The sequence below is a fragment of the Glycine soja genome, chromosome 1 (genome assembly GCF_004193775.1).
Source record: "Glycine soja cultivar W05 chromosome 1, ASM419377v2, whole genome shotgun sequence".
Classification (NCBI taxonomy): Eukaryota; Viridiplantae; Streptophyta; class Magnoliopsida; order Fabales; family Fabaceae; genus Glycine; species Glycine soja.
Window position 1 is genome coordinate 38,245,072 of NC_041002.1, and position 17,489 is coordinate 38,262,560.

The 17,489-nt window shown below is 31.5% G+C and overlaps 1 protein-coding gene across 4 annotated transcripts; it reads left to right on the top strand.

The window, feature by feature from the left end:
- The first annotated feature begins 10,692 nt into the window (after nucleotides 1-10,692).
- LOC114415641 (transcription factor DIVARICATA-like) lies at nucleotides 10,693-13,508 on the top strand. Of its 4 annotated transcripts, none has more exons than XM_028380449.1 (3): nucleotides 10,693-10,919; nucleotides 11,560-11,991; nucleotides 12,625-13,508. In XM_028380449.1, the coding sequence occupies exons 2-3, from the start codon at nucleotides 11,564-11,566 to the stop codon at nucleotides 13,121-13,123; spliced, it is 927 nt and encodes a 308-aa protein (XP_028236250.1). In that variant the 5' UTR covers nucleotides 10,693-10,919; nucleotides 11,560-11,563; the 3' UTR covers nucleotides 13,124-13,508. The 4 variants fall into 4 exon arrangements, with proteins under 4 accessions (XP_028236250.1, XP_028236242.1, XP_028236234.1 ...); XM_028380441.1 differs by lacking the exon at nucleotides 10,693-10,919 and adding an exon at nucleotides 10,926-11,451 and having other exon boundaries at nucleotides 11,572-11,991; XM_028380433.1 differs by lacking the exon at nucleotides 10,693-10,919 and adding an exon at nucleotides 11,281-11,451.
- Nucleotides 13,509-17,489: the final 3,981 nt, after the last annotated feature.

Sequence of the window (17,489 nt, forward strand, 5' to 3'; positions counted from 1 at the left end):
CCTTTATTCATACTAACATACAAGGACCCAATAAAGTTTGGGTACCTAAGTTACAACCTTGATTTTGTAGGAACCCTTGAGGAAAAAGTGGTACATAGATAGTGGTTGCTCAAAACATATGACGGGAGACAAATCAAAAATTCACACATATCTCTCCCAAGAAAAGTGGACATGTAACTTATGGTGACAACAACAAAGGTAGAATTCTTGGAGTTGGAAAAATAGGTACAAATGCTTCAACCTCCATTGAAAATGTTCTACTTGTTGAAGGTCTTAAACACAATCTGCTTAGTGTGAGTCAATTATGTGATAAAGGCTATCTGGTATCATTTGATTCTCAAAAATGTGTCATTGAACGTAAACATGATACAAATATAAATCATATAAGGTTTAGAGTCAACAATGTTTACATGATAGACTTAAGTCAAAAACTAGATAATAATCAATGTTTTCTTAGTAAAGATGATGATCCATGGTTGTGGCATAAACGGATTGCACATATAAAATGGAACACTTAAATAGATTAATATCAAAAGATTTAGTTGTTGGATTACCAAAACTAAGATTTGAAAAAGATAGGCTATGTGATGCATGCCAAAAGGGAAAACAAACTAGAGTTTCTTTCAAATCTAAAAACATTGTTTCAACTACTCAACCCTTACAATTACTTCATATGGATTTGTTTGGTCCTTCCAGAATCATGAGTTTTGGAGGAAGTTACTATGCTCTTGTTATAGTTGATGATTATTCTAGATACACATGGACTCTTTTTATCACTCATAAGAATGATGCATTTCAAGCATTTAGAAAACTTGCAAAAATCATTTAAAATAAGAAAAATCTCAAGATTATATCTATTAGGAGTGATCATGGGGGTGAGTTTGAAAATAAAGAATTTGAATTATTTTGTGATAAGCATGGGATTGAGCATAATTTTTCTGCACCAAGAACTCCTCAACAAAATGGTGTTGTTGAAAGGAAAAATAGATCTTTGGAAGAGATTGCTAGAACTTTATTAAATGATACTCCTCTTCCAAAATACTTTTGGGCTGAAGCCGTTAACACTGCATGCTACATCTTAAATAGGGCTTTAATAAGACCCATTCTAAAGAAAACTCCATATGAGTTGTTCAATGGCAGAAAACCAAACATCTCACATCTTCATATCTTTGGTTGTAAATGTTTCGTATTGAATAATGGAAAAGATAACTTAGGAAAATTTGATGCTAAGTCAGATGAAGGTATTTTCCTTGGATATTCTCTGCATAGTAAAGCTTATAGAATATATAATAAAAGAACAATGACAATTGAAGAGTCTATACATGTTTCCTTTGATGAGTCTAATGCCATTCTTCCAAGGAAGGATTTTTTAGATGATATTTCAGATTCCTTAGAAGATACACATATTCATGGAAATGAATCTAAAGAAAAAGATGAAGGAAGCAATGAGGATTCTCAAGATAATGGAGCTAGAAGAAATAATGAACTTCCAAGAGAATGGAAAGCCTCAAGAGATCATCCCCTCGACAACATTATTGGTGATATATCAAAAGGGGTAACAACTAGACATTCTCTTAAAGATTTATGCAATAATATGGCTTTTGTATCTATGATTGAACCTAAAAATATAAAAGAAGCCATAGTAGATGATAACTGGATAATTGCCATGCAAGAAGAACTGAATCAATTTGAACGAAATAATGTATGGAAACTAGTAGAAAAACCTGAAAATTATCCTGTCATAGGAACAAAATGGGTTTTTAGAAATAAATTAGATGAACATGGCATAATTATTAGAAATAAGGCTAGATTAGTAGCAAAAGGGTATAATCAAGAAGAGGGAATAGACTATGAAGAAACATATGCTCCAGTTGCAAGATTAGAAGCCATTAGAATGCTTTTAGCATATGCATCCATAATGAATTTTAAACTCTATCAAATGGATGTTAAAAGTGCTTTTCTAAATGGTTTAATTCAAGAAGAAGTATATGTTGAACAACCCCCAGGCTTTGAAATCCCGGATAAACCAACTCATGTTTATAAATTGAAAAAGGCTCTTTATGGTTTAAAACAAGCCCCTAGGGCGTGATATGAACGTTTAAGCAATTTTCTTCTAGAAAAAGAATTCTCTAGAGGTAAAGTGGATACCACATTGTTCATAAAGAGAAAGCATAATGATATTTTTTTGGTTCAAATATATGTTGATGATATAATTTTTGGATCCACTAATGATTCATTGTGCAAGGAGTTTTCCCTTGATATGAAAAGTGAATTTGAAATGTCAATGATGGGAGAACTAAAATACTTTCTGGGATTACAAATCAAGCAAACTCAAGAAGGTATATTCATCAATCAAGCCAAGTACTGCAAGGAATTGATCAAAAGATTTGGGATGGAAAGTGCAAAACACATGGCTACACCGATGAGCACTAGCTGTTACTTAGATAAAGATGAATCTGGTCAATCTATAGACATGAAACAATATCGAGGTATGATCGGATCTCTTCTCTATTTATCTGCTAGTAGACCTGATATTATGTTTAGTGTATGCATGTGTGCTAGGTTTCAATCCAACCCCAAACAATCACATTTGAGTGCAGTTAAGAGAATCATGAGATATCTATTAGGTACAATAAATTTAGGATTATGATATCCTAAGAACTCAACATGTAACTTAATAGGATATTCTGATTCTAACTTTTCCGGATCTAAAATTGATAGAAAAAGCACAAGTGGAATTTGTCAATTCATTGGATCCGCTCTTGTCTCATGGCATAGTAAGAAACAAAACAGTGTTGCTTTATCCACTGCTGAAGCGGAATATATTTCTGCCGGCAGTTGTTGTGCACAGATTTTATGGATGAAGCAACAATTATCTGACTGTGGCATCCTTCTTGATCGTATACCAATTAGGTGTGATAATACTAGTGCCATAAATCTATCCAAAAACCATGTTCAACACTCTAGAACCAAACATATAGAAATTAGGAATCATTTTCTTAGAGATCATGTCCTAAAGGGAGATTGTATATTAGAGTTTGTTGATACAAAGAATCAGCTTGCTGATATCTTTACAAAACCTCTCCCAAAATAAATATTTTTCTCAATAAGAAGAGAATTAGGGCTTTTAGATCTTAGTGATTTGGATAGGTAATTTTTTTTTTTGAATGATTGATTGTGTTTTGATGAAGTATGACACTTGTTTTGTTTAACTTAGTTTACTTTTCTTGTTAGTATAATTAACTCTTAAGATAGTATAAGTTTTTAGACTTAGAAATAAGTTTTCTTTTAAGGAAAAGGCTATTTTTTGTTCTGGTAATCGATTACATGAATACTGTAATCGATTACACTAGAACAGATGGCCTGTAATCGATTACAGTATTCATGTAATCGATTACCAGTAAGCTGCCTCCTCCTGTAATCGATTACCATTACTTGTAATCGATTACCACGCGTCCTGCTCTATAAATATCACGTTTTCAGAATCTCTTACGCAGCTCCTTCTTCCTTGCGCCGTTCCTCCATTCCTAAACCTCAAAACCTTCATATCTCACTCGTTTCTTCATCAAATCAACTCCCGTAAATTGCAATCTTCTTCTTTTTCATTTTTCTTTTGATTCCACCGATTAAAATCTGCAAAAACTCCCTAAAATGGCAGAATCGTCAAAGAAACGAAAGGGTTCTTCCGCCTCCACTTCGGCTTCAAGAGCTCATCGTTTTGGAGCCACTAGTGCATCCACAGCACCAATTCCACCCTCATTGTCCTCTTCCCCAGTGTTTTCTTCCGACGAACAGCAGAAACGGTACTCCAATCTTTTCTCATCTCATTCCATTATCGACCCTAAGTTTATTGATATGGAATTCTTTTCTGCTGAAACCTTTGATTGCATTCAAGCCTTTCAGAACTTAGGTCTTCTACCTTTTATGTCATTACAATTGCCTATTTATCCTGAATTGGTTAAAGCTTTTTATTGTAATCTGGAAATTCAGGACAACACTCTGATTTCTGAACTTTTTGGGATAAAAATGGTCATTGATCAGTCCCTTTTTCATGACTTAACCAAATTACCCAGTGACGGTGTACCATTTGAAGGTACACTGAATGACGACTGGAAATTTGATTTCTCTGCCCATGATGCCCGCCAGTTGGTTTGCACCAACAATGCGGATATGATCGGACGTCTTCTTGCCGGGTCATTGGCTTTTGAAAGCCGCATCCTTCACTATTTGATTGTGCATATTCTGCTTCCACGGTCTTCCAACCTTGCCCAGGTTTCTGAGGAAGATCTAATTATCATGTGGGCCTTTCATACCGGCCGTCAACTTGACTGGGCACACCTTGTAAGATATCGCATGCATAAGGCATTGCGATTAAATGCACCTTTGCCGTATCCACAGCTTGTCACTCTCTTTTTCCGCCATTTTCAAATTCCTCTTGATTCTGAACCTTATGTTCCAATCAAGAGATCTTTTTTAATTGGTGCTGCTGCGATTGCTTCTTTTGGTTACCGCAAAGAGAGTGATGGCTCTTGGGTCAAAAAGGGCACTCAACCCGCTGATGAAGAAGGCAACCTCCCAGATGAAGATAATTCCACTCTTCTTCGAAGGCTTATGGACAAGTTTGATGGACTTCAGACTTTTGTTGGTGACAAGTTTGATGCCATGGAATTACAAGTTGACATGAGGTTCGATGCTATGGAATCAAGGATTACCAGAGTTGAAGAAGATGTCTCTTTCATCCGGACTTGTTTTGATCCACCACCTCCGCCTCCTTCATCCTCTTAGATTATATGCTATTATTATGACTTAGTTTTATTAGTGGTTAAGTATTATTAGTACTTTGTTTTATCGCCGTGTATTTGGCTTTTTATTCTAGGTATTGTACTCTTGCACTATTATTATATTTCTCGCTTTTTGTTTTGGTTAATTATGACGCTGTATGGAGTTATTTTGATTTAATGGTTAGCTTTGTTTTGGATATTTATTGTGTTAATGTTTGGATATTGATTGATTTGCTCTAGTTCTTTTTGATGTTGCCAAAGGGGGAGAGAACTTGGGAGAGCACACTTGGGTTAGAAATCAATTATCAAGTAAAGTTAGGCATATATGCCAAAAGATAGGGGGAGTAAGGGTTGTGTGAACGTGCTATCATCTTGTATATAGCTTGTCTTGATTTTAGGTGTTGTCATCATCAAAAAGGGGGAGATTGTAGACAAAGGATCAAGCTAAATGTTTTGATGATGCCAAAGGATTACATGAATCATATGCTTCTCAAAGATTTACTCAAGACAAAGCAATTAAAGATACTCAAGATGGATGATCAAGACAGTCTATAGAGTCTTAGAAAGGGTATATTAAATAGGAAGGGAATTCCAATTGAAGTAGCAAAAGGTTTGGCCAAGAATTTTAAGTTAAAAAGTCTTTTTCCACAAATTTACTCTCTGGTAATCGATTACCATAGGATGTAATCGATTACCAGTGGCCAAAACTGATTTACAACAGCTATTAAAATTTGAATTCAAAATTTGCACTGTGTAATCGATTACACATATATGGTAATCGATTACCAGTAGTTTCTGAACGTTTTAATTCAAATTTTAAAGCGTGTAATCGATTACACACATATTGTAATCGATTACCAGAGGAGTTTTTCAGAAAACATTCTCAACAGTCACATCTTTTTGTGTGGTTCTTGAATGGCTATCATAGGCCTATATATATGTGACTTGAGACACGAATTTGCTAAGAGTTTTCCAGAACAAAAAGGTCTTATTCTCTTAAAAAGCAAAATCGTTTTATCCTCTTAAAAATTCCTTGGCCAAATTACTCGTGATTCAATAAGGAATTATTTGAGTGCTCAAATTGTTAAATCTATCTCTTTCAAGAGAGATTTCTTCTTTTCTTCTTCTTCATTCTAAAAAGGGATTAAGAGACCGAGGGTCTCTTGTTGTGAAAGAATTCTAAACACAAAGGAAGGGTTGTCCTTGTGTGTTTAGAACTTGTAAAAGGAATTTACAAGATAGTGGAACTCTCAAGCGGGTTGCTTGGGGACTGGACGTAGGCACAAGGGTGTGGCCGAACCAGTATAAATCTGAGTTTGCATTTTCTCTTCTCTTAAACTCCTTTATTTATTATTGTTTTATATTCATATTCAATCTATTCTATTTGAATCAATATTTAAAAAATTCATTATTAAGGGAATTTATAACTGGAATAAAAAGAGAAATAGAATTTTTAATTGGGGAAATAAGTTGTGATATCTTAATTCAACCCCCCCCCTTCTTAAGATATCTGAGGCCACTTGTCCAACACTGCATAGTATTAAAAACATGAGTTGTACAACCAAAATCAATCCACCATGTATTATGGGGAACTTCAGTTAAGTTTGATTCAAAACATACAAGAGCATTAAGCTCACCTTTCTTTTCAAACCAAGACTTACGCTTTAGGAAATCCTTCTAGAAGTGTCCTACTTTCCCACAGAAATGACAATTATTGCTCTTTGATGTCTTATTCTGGATTTGCACAGGGTCGTCATTGATCTTTAATGGCCCTTTGCCTTTATCATGTTTCTTCACAAATTTATTTTCGGCTCCTTGATTCCCTTGGTGGCTTACATAATGGACTTAGTGACTTCCTTGATTTTTAAGCCTTGTTTCTTCCTAAACTAACATACTATGCAATTCATGCACATTCAATTTATCTTTCATGGTATTATAGCTCATTTGGAACGAGTCATACTTAGACGATAATGAGTTCAAAATAAACTGAACAAGGAAGTTCTCATTCACAGTCATTCCCAAGGTCTTAAGTTTTGTTGTAATGTTTGTCATCTTAATGACATGCTCATGCATAGTATGTGAACTGTCAAACTTCATGGTGGCCAGTGTACTCATTAATGTCCCAGCAAGAAACTCATCAGATGTTTGAGAGCGCTCTCCCATTAATCCCATAAACTCTTTAGCACTATTAGTCTTAGGGAGAGTTGTTTTAATACTATTTGCAACAGTATTTCTCATGAACATTAAGTTGAGTCTGTTTGATCTTTATGAAGCTTTATAATGAGTTTTCTCTTCATTGTTACTAGCATCAGTAATAGTAGTAGACTTCTCTTCCAATATAGCAAGATTAAGATCCAAAACACAGAGATGAAATTTGACTTTCTCATTCCTGTCAAAAAAGTTAAGCCCATTAAAAAATTAACACAGATGATACATGAGAATTTAGTGAATTGGGAATATGTACTGCATAATAAAATTCACATAAGCATTTTGAGACATAAAACATATATCATATATATGATTCATTCAGATAACGATCAATGTATGTTGATGTCCTCCTTTGGGTGATACATCAACACAACCTATAAACATGATGATGTTAATAAAATTCTTAACATTATTTGACAATTAAATATGTACAAATTAATAGTACCTATTACCTTTGGATATATAAATAAATTAATGATACACAAAAATTATTTACAATTATATTCACTGATTATAAGAATAACTAATCAAATGGTGAACGATTCATAAATACCTTATAACAATTAATTTTAATGTATCCAATTTCATTCCTGGCCCCCTTCATTCACATTATAACCAAATTATATATATATATATATATATATATATATATATATATATATATATATATATATATATATATATATATATATATATATATATATATATATATATATGTGTGTGTGTGTGTGTGTTTCAATCACGTTCACTTCTGTATTGACGGTAATCACGGGAACATGATGATGATTGATACCGTGCCCATAACTCCATAACTGGATCTTCACGATTAAAATTCACGTACTAGATATCCAAAGTATAAATAATTAAAGCTCCAAATAAAAGAATTCTTAAGGAATTCACATTCTGCAAATTTTCAAATGAATTTACGTGTACGAGATGTTCATAAGGAAATTGCTTGTTTTTTCTTTATTATATATCAATCAATATAAGATGCAGCAGTTGAAAATATACACATACTTGCAACGGAAAAACATATTATCAATAATTTTAATTTTAAAATTAGGATCCATATAATTTGCGGAAAACATCATTAATGAATAATCATAAATTTTATAAATCATTCACATGCAAATTTTAAGGGTTCTCTATATTAACAATTATAGAAAACCAATAGAATCTTAAAATATATCATTCTCATAAATAATAAATTAACATTGCATATTTTTCTCCATAATGAAATTTCTATCAAGAAAGAACACTTTTATGTAAGAGAATCTTGTTTCACATAAATGAGTATTAACTCTTTTATGATCACTACTCTCATAGTTATTTCTAAAAACTTTTTTTATTTAATATAATTATAATTTAGTTATTAATTATTAATTATTTATTTATTAATTCTTACACAAGTCACATACCTCTTATAAGAAACATTAATTTTAACACAACTTTGATATCTCAAATAAGAACAAGTTTTGACTATAAGGAGTGATTGTTGGATTTTTATTTTTTAAAATTCTAATAAAAAATCTTATGACCGTTAAAAATTATCATTATATTCAAATTAATTATAATAATTAATTAAATATAGAGATAACTAAGAATTATTATATTAAAATTAATCATTTTAAAGTTTAAAATACTAACAATATTAGTATTCAACTGAAAAACCATCTTGAATAACGTTGTAAATTTTAAGGAATAAAAAATATAAAATATAAAACATTAAAATAAATGTTACTAAAATATAAATCAATAAAAATGATATTTTAGTCTTTTTATATTATTCCAATCTCATCGTGACCTCTCGCTGAAAACTATAAAGTGGCATTTTCGCAATTTCAGTCCAAAACAACGTCCTCTTTGGTGAAATGATATTTTTGTCTTTTTACCCACACTTAGCGGTGGGTAAGCGGGCCGATCCATCCTGCATGAGACCCGTCCGCATAAGCCTGCATTGACAGTCGATCGGGTCAGTTTGTCCCGCTTTCTTACACGGATCAAATAAATTGATCCAATCCCGTTTCGCGGACCCGCGGGTCAAATGGACCAATTCGCGGGCCTAGTTTTAAAAAAATTTCAATTTCAATAAAAAATACAACACAATCAAATTAAGTTCAATACAAATGTAAATAAAATCTCAACAATTAGTCAATTACATCAATAAAATAAATAATATTTTAACAAAAGAAAATTCAAGCAATAAATCTAAAATATGAAACTTAAACATCTTCAACAACAAATAATTTCATATTTGAAATAACTTCAGCCTTCCCCATCTCCACATCTTCATCTTCTTTTCCTAAAACTCAAAATAATACTAAATATTAGAATAAAATCAAGTCAAGTGATTAAAAGAGAACAATACACATTATTTACCGATGTGATGTGTCGCGTGACTGCGTAAGCATGAGTCGTATTTTGTTTTCCTTGTAAGGGAAAGACTACACGCGTGACTGCGTAGTGATGTAGAAGAACTGTGAAGAGAGAAAGTGTTTTTAGTATGTTGCAATGATAAGGGTTAAATATGAGCTATTTTTTATAATAAAAATATATTGAAATATCTTTAAAAATATTAATTTAGCAGTTATTTTTTGCTTAAATGATAAGAATCGGTATTTTTATTATTTATGGCTTGTAAATATGAAAAAGATAGATTAAAAGAGAAAAAAATCGAGAAAATATCAAGAAGGAAGATTTTTAGGCGCTCAGGTCCCACAACAGTATCACTTATCTTTTTTATCTTAATCTTTTATTTTTGTTATCTTTTATTTACTTTTCTGATCTTATCTTTTTTTATCTTCATCATCTTTTAATTTAAATCTTATTTTTATCTTTAAATCTTTATCTTATCTAATATATTTATTTATTTATCTGTTTTTTTTTTAAATTCTCTCTTGATTGTAACTTGGTCACACAAATCAAACCTAATGCGAACAATCCGCAGACCCGTGGGCTAAATCCGCATAGTCCACGGGTTAAGCGGGGCGGACCAACAAATATAACATAACCATGAATCGTATAAAAAAAATTGGTCTGTTACCCACTTAGACCGCGGGTCCCACAAACCAATCCATAGACCTGAACCTGTTTATACACCCTGGCCACACTCCATGCTCCCCCACTGTTCCACTTCAATTACTCAACCGTATAGTCTGCGGATTAAGTGGGGTGGACCAACAAATATAACATAATCATGAATCATTTAAAAAAATTGATCTGTTACCCACATAAATCGTAAGTCTCACATGCCAATCCATGGACCTAAACATATTTATCCACCCTGCCCACACTCCATGCTCCCCAGTGTTCCACTTCAATTACTCAACATCACTTCTTCATTAGCCAACCATGTCAAACGTCAATGTTCATGGAATCCATGTAGTTACCAATTTGCCCAAACCAGTCCACGCCCTCCCAACCCCACACCAAATCAACCCTCGTCCTTTTCATCTCTCTCTGCTGAAAGAAATTAAGGGATAAAGTTATCTTTTAATAAAATATTAAATTAAAATTAAAATATAATTTAAGGATATAAATTTGTTATAAGGTCTTTAAGTTTGAATTAAAAATAAAAATTAATTAATTTATATTGTTATATAATTCATATGACGTTTCATAATCATAAATATTAATGTGTATTATTTCAAAGTGACACCAAATAAGGTTTTCTTTTAATTCTATGAAACAACCCTTAATTTCTCTCTCCTCCTGCTTGTTTGTATCTATCGTGTGGTCTCAGCGCCCACAAGAACCCTCTCCACCAATCACAACTCAGTGCCTTTGACCTCTCTCTCTCTCCCCATTCCAATCCAACCTGTTCCATAGATCGCTGTCTCAACTCAACACCAGTACAGTACAAAGACCTGACATTCCTGTTTCCCTTCTTTGTACTCCTCCGCACTTCACTCCATCCTTTTCTTCTTCAACGTACTCTCCCATTTCCATTTTAATACTTCTTTTCCTTTCTATGTTTTCTCAATTGTAATAAATAAAAAAAAACCCAACATATCTCTCTTTGGAAAAGCTAGTCACCCCAATTATTGTGTCAACTACATAAGCTTCTGGGGTCTCCATTTAATTCTCTGAACATTTTATTACTTTTACCCATTTTTCTATCTTGGTTTACTTCTTTTTATTTTGTGTTGGTGATTATTCGTTCTTGTCTTAGATCTGAATAGTTTTAGGGTTTAAAAAAAATTAAAAGTACAAGCTTTGTAGTTTTCCTATAAACTGAGGGATTGGGAATTTTCCTTGGGTTTTGGAAAGAAAGTTTTTTTTTATAATATATATATATATATATATATATATATATATATATATATATTCCAGATTCCTTAGACTGTGGCTATGTGAAAAGGGTCGCAGATTCCTTACAAATGCTTCTTGATTATATTCTTCTTAGCAGCTCCACTAGTCCACCACTCTTCACATCTTCTCTCACTTTGAATTCAAAGAGAGAGTATGTAATAAGTAATAACTGTGTTTGTATTTGTGTATTTGTGTATGTGTATATGTTTTTATCATGCTAGTTATGAGTGCTGCTACTACTAATATTACCTTAAACTAGAACAATGAACAGGGGAATTGAAGTTCTTTCTCCAGCCTCATACCTCCAGAGTTCCAATTGGTTGTTCCAAGAAAGCTCGGGGACCAGGTGGACTCCACAGGAGAACAAGCTCTTTGAGAATGCTTTGGCTGTGTTTGACAAGGACACGCCGGACCGGTGGCTGAAGGTGGCCGCCTTGATTCCGGGCAAGACGGTCGGTGATGTGATCAAACAGTACAGGGAACTTGAAGCAGATGTGAGTGTCATTGAATCTGGGTTTATCCCAGTTCCAGGGTACACTGCTACTGATTCCTTCACATTGGAGTGGGTCAATAATCAAGGATTTGGTGGGCTCAGGCAGTTTTATGGTGTTACTGGCAAAAGGGGTGCTTCCAATAGACCATCTGAGCAGGAGAGGAAGAAAGGAGTGCCATGGACTAAAGAGGAGCACAGGTAATTGCACATCATAAGCCTTTGTTGTGTGTGTTGTTGTTTCATAAGTGATCCCTATTCAGGTAATGATTAAATTCATGTGTGCCAAAAAGTGGAGGAATAATCCATGCATGGCTTGGGTGTTAAATAACTTAGAAGTTAATGTTTTTGGTTATAGTTTTGAGTTTTAGCCAATTCATTTGTGTAGTTATCGATTGAATGGTTGAGTCAGTTCTGGTTACTTTATATATATGATTGATATGAAAAATGCTTCACTTAATACGGTCTATTGTTTTTGTATAAATATTTGCCTGAATGAAAGGATTTGGCTCCTGAATCAATGAGAAACTCAAAAACATGTTAATAATTAAATTTTCATGCACAATAAATTTGAAGAATTTTACACTGGTTCAACTAATAAAAAATCATCTCTAAGTATAATTTTTAAGGTTGTCGTTGTAAAGAGTCAACATACCATATATGACAAACTATATTGACCTTTGCAGTGTCGGTGCATTCTAATTGAACTCTAAAATTGATAATAAAGTCTATAGTGCAGTCTTTTCTGAGTTTAATTAAATATTATCTTGAGCTTTTGATTTATGCAAGAACTACTGTCTAATGTTGGGTTACTTGCTAAATGGACCATCACAGACAATTTCTGACGGGTCTGAAGAAGTATGGTAAAGGAGACTGGAGAAACATTTCTCGCAATTTTGTGATCACAAGGACTCCAACTCAGGTTGCAAGTCATGCTCAGAAGTATTTCATCAGGCAACTAAGTGGGGGAAAGGATAAGAAGAGATCCAGTATCCATGACATCACAATGGTGAATCTCCCAGAAGCAAAATCTCTTTCATCTGAGAGTAACAGACCCTCTTCACTAGATCACTCAGTGAAGGATGTGAATCCACCACGCCAGAATCAGAAATTGTCTACTACCATGGTAATTAAACAGGAACATGATTGGAAATTGCCATGTGAAACTGTGCCTATGCATTTCAATTCCACAAATAGAAACATGTTCATGACACAACTTTGTGGGATTTCTTCAAATGGGTCTAAACCACTTCAGGAGCAGTATTTCCTCAGTGGATGCCAATTTGGACCTTATGGTACAATTATTCAAATGCAGTCCATGCAAAATCAATGAACTATATAGAATGCAGGGTTTAGAGTTAATTAAGGTACTAAAATGCAAAACTTTTTCATTGATGTTGGATTGAATTTTAGATGCCTAAGGGTGATTTATGTAAATATGTTGAGGATTCACAAGTTTCCTTGTTACTTAGTCTTTGAAGAGTGTTGAAGAGTGTTCATATTGTATTCTGATATTAAAGTTCTGGCACCAAAGATATATCAGAGTTTGGTCGTGATATGCATCTTCTACCTAGGCAGAAAGGAAGTATCTGTAAAACGTATAGGACGAAAGGAGTTTGTGATTATTCACTTTTTTTTAGATGCTTGATGCTTCAAATAAATGTAGGCCTTTGCAGCTTTGCAAACGAATGCAAGTTTTTATTAGAATTCATATTGAAGATGCATTGTGTATTAATAATATACTTTTAATAAATAAATAAAATCTAGTTTTGGTTCTTCAATCTAGTGTTTGCCATAAATACATGCTGTTTCAAAAATGAAACAGGGGCTAAACCTTCAATCATAATCAATGATGCATTTTGTAACAAAGAGATAAATTATGGGACTTAATAAAATAGTTTGTAGTGACCAATGACGCTAAACTGGCTGTGGTTGAACCGTATTTTGGCTATATCTTGTTCAAACATTATTCAAATAAATCATTTAACTTTTTTTTAGAATTAATTTTTGAAAAAAATTGATTTTAGTATATATAATTTCAAACAATAGATTTGTATTTGGAAATTTTATTGATTTTAGCATTTTAATAGTAAGTTGAGAAATATTGATTTTAGTTGGTTGAAAAAATAAAACTAATTATGAAGTATAAATGAAATAATTTATTTTCAGATTTTTTTTTTATTTCTTTCAGAATTAATTATTTTCAATGTCATATTAATTGTATTTTATTCATCATAAATCTAAAAAAGAATCATACGTAATGTTTTTCTGTACAACATGATTACGAATTAAGTTCACATTTTTTTATCAGTAAAAAATTGAATATAAAAAATTGAATATAGGTATAATAATTTATATGTATTGTTGAACCAACTTAGTTAAACTTCTTTAATGAGTTATGTTGGTCTGTCTATCAATCAAGCACAAAATAATATTTTTTTTCAACATTATACTTTTCCCCTACTGAACTAATTAAATCATAAGAAACTGTTAGTATTCTAATTGAATATATTTTATTATTGAGTGAAATTTATTAAACAAATATAATTTTGTAGGTTTAATTTTTATTTAACAAATCTTTCTCATAATTTTTATTTTTAATAAATTTTAATCATTAATGAAAAATATATTTTTCACACTCCTCAAATCATAATCCTTTTAATCTTGCTAGCGTTGCTGTTTGGTTTAAACTTTAGTTGTATTTTCTTTTTGTCTTGTAAGAGAGCTTTTAAAAAGCATGAAATATTATTTACAAAAAATAAACCTAGGTAAAAAATCCACAATATTTAGTTTGATTTTTGAAATATGATCTGGTCTTTTTTTTTTTTCCTTTTTGTGTAGACCACTGGTATATGTTTATTTAAGACTCAATTTTGAGATTATTAGTTAAGTTTGAACAATATCAAATCAATTAATTCATATATTCCACAATATAATATGACTTGGCTGAATAATAATGATAGTAACACATACTCTTTTTTTTAAATCTGTTTTTATATTATTGAGTACAATATGAGTTACTTAATAATGTTGGTCTAGTTACTTCATGCTCTTTATTTATAAAATCGCACATATATTATGTCAAATAAAAATATTTATTAAAATAGTGTATGTTAGAGAATATTACTTGTCATGTAAATAATTTAACGTGAAATTATTTCAGTTTAATTGATAATATTCTGTTTTAGTTTTAAACATTTAATTATCTTAAATACTAAAAAAAATTATCATTCATAAGAGTTTTATTTCACTCAAAAATAATCTCTCATATAAAATATTCATTCTCTCATTTAAAAAGATAAGTTGGAGAGTATATAACACCATTCTTCTAAATAAAGTCCACGATTCTACAATAAATTAAATCATTGTTTTAAGTGAAACCCATGATTAAGTCCACTGGTTAGTCTTAATTCAATGTGTTAAGTAAGGGTCCAATGGGTTAATGATCGTATTCGTACGCGGCAACTGAATATTGATAATAAAACAGAATCTATATGGGTGGAATGATCTAAGTCAAGAATCATTCACGTGCTTTTGTAGGCAAGTGGAAGCAGTTATTTTGGACACTAGGCCATGTCATCATATACTTAGCTCTAAATTGCTGAGTCATGCAGCATTCTTCAAAGTGACGCATGAATGTACTACATTGCCTTAGTTAATTTCCACTACACTATAACAGGCAAAATAAACAAACAAGCTTAGATACAAAAATATTTTACTTTTGGCAATAAAAATAACAGATAAAATAATAAAGTATGAGAAATTATATTATGTTCGTTGACATTATATAATATTTTTTTCTAATAAACAGCAAAGAAGAAAGAAAATGATGAAATTAAATAAACAATATAATAAAAAGGGATAACAAGAAAATTATAAAAAATTATTTCGTAATAGAAATTAATTGATTGAGTTTAGTCTCGAATCTTGACCATAGATGTACTAAGTGCCACTACTTATGAGCATCCCATGCTCCACTCTTGCTTCTTTTAAATTTGTTCTCTCCATAAGCATGGCAGTTTTTTTTTTTCCTTTTCTGTTCTACATTCTTTTTTTTTTTTTTCTATTTGAGCGTGCGGTTCTTCTAATTTACAAGAATATGTTGCGGTTCCTATATTTTCTCTGGTTTCAAAGACTTGTATTTATTTTAATCATATGGACGGACTAGATAATTTTTAAATTGAATTATAATAGATAACTTAAAAATAAATCATTAGTTTATTTCTAATTTATTAAAAATAGATTAAAAATTAATCAATTCCGGATTTACTTAATAAAAAATTCAAACTATCTATTACGGTTTTTAATCGATCGATATCCAATCCATTCATTTAGAGTATATTATGTTTGATTTAATAAAAAGTATATTATGTTTTATTTTAAAAAGTAATTTAATAAAATAAATTTTAATATTGTACTCATTCTTGAACTTTTTTTTTTGACAGAAACTCATTCTTGTACCTTAACATTGTAGAGTCCAGGTCCCTTAAAAGATTTTTTTTTTTTACTAGTAAAGTCCCTTAAAAGACCTGTGCTCAATTAATAAACTTTAAACTACTTGACACAATAAATTACAAAAAAAAATGTTGAATGGTCCATTTATCTAGTAACAAATTGTAATCCAATCCAACTATATTCCATTAATTTTTACTTTTTAAATTGGTTGAATTTATACATGGATGGATCAGATGATTAGTGACTAAATGAATTGAATTGTCTCCCATACCTTCAATGAACCTTGGTTCAAATTGTGAACTGCATCACATGATGTTGCTAAAACATTGCATTTGTGGTAGTACCCGCAAGCGCATCACATCACATTACAGTGTGCTTGAAAATCACCAAAAAAATTCACAACACAAAGCTGCAATGTAATGGATGTAATAGCTGTATTTGACCAAACTAGACATTAAGGTCCTCACACACAAATTGTTCCTTATTCTTTCTCTTTCTTTGTAGATTTAAATGGAATGGATGGAGGAATTTAAAATTTTGAGAAATTTTAAATTCTAAGAATTTCAAATACTTCAATTGAAATTCTTTTATTTTCAAAATTTTGTGTTTGGATAAAAAAAGTTAAAATTATGAGGGTGAAAAAAAATGAATGAAAAAAAAGAAAAGATATGATTGGTGTGATACATGTTCCTCTATGCTCAGATCCGATCATCGATGTTTCACAATCTCATACGGTGTTTCTTAAAGAAGAATGTAAGAAGAGAATTCCAATTTCTCACATTTTAAAAGGAAATTGAAATTCCAGATTTTTAGTTGTTCAAAATTCTGTTTTTAAATTCCAAAATTTTAAATTCATCACAAAAAAACATCCAAACAATGAATTCTAAATTATAGAAATTCAAATTCTCTGATAAATTACTTTTCTCAGTTAAAATTCTCTATCCAAACATACTCTAAGGGTTATATATGAAGATTTATGGACCGTAGCAAATTTTTTTTTTCATCCCAGTGGACGATAGCGAGTTGATGATAAACCGAATGTGAGATTTGAGAGGAAGCAATACGTGATGTGAGATTTTAAATATGAGTATTTTTTAAGGAAAGATTTTTCATGCTAGTTATAATATATTACATGAGAAATTTTATGATACCACAGAAAATTAGGATTTTGATACTGTTATTGACAAACCATGCCACCCTCTCCCTCCTTTTCTCTTTCTCAACCTGTACTTTTAGAATTAATA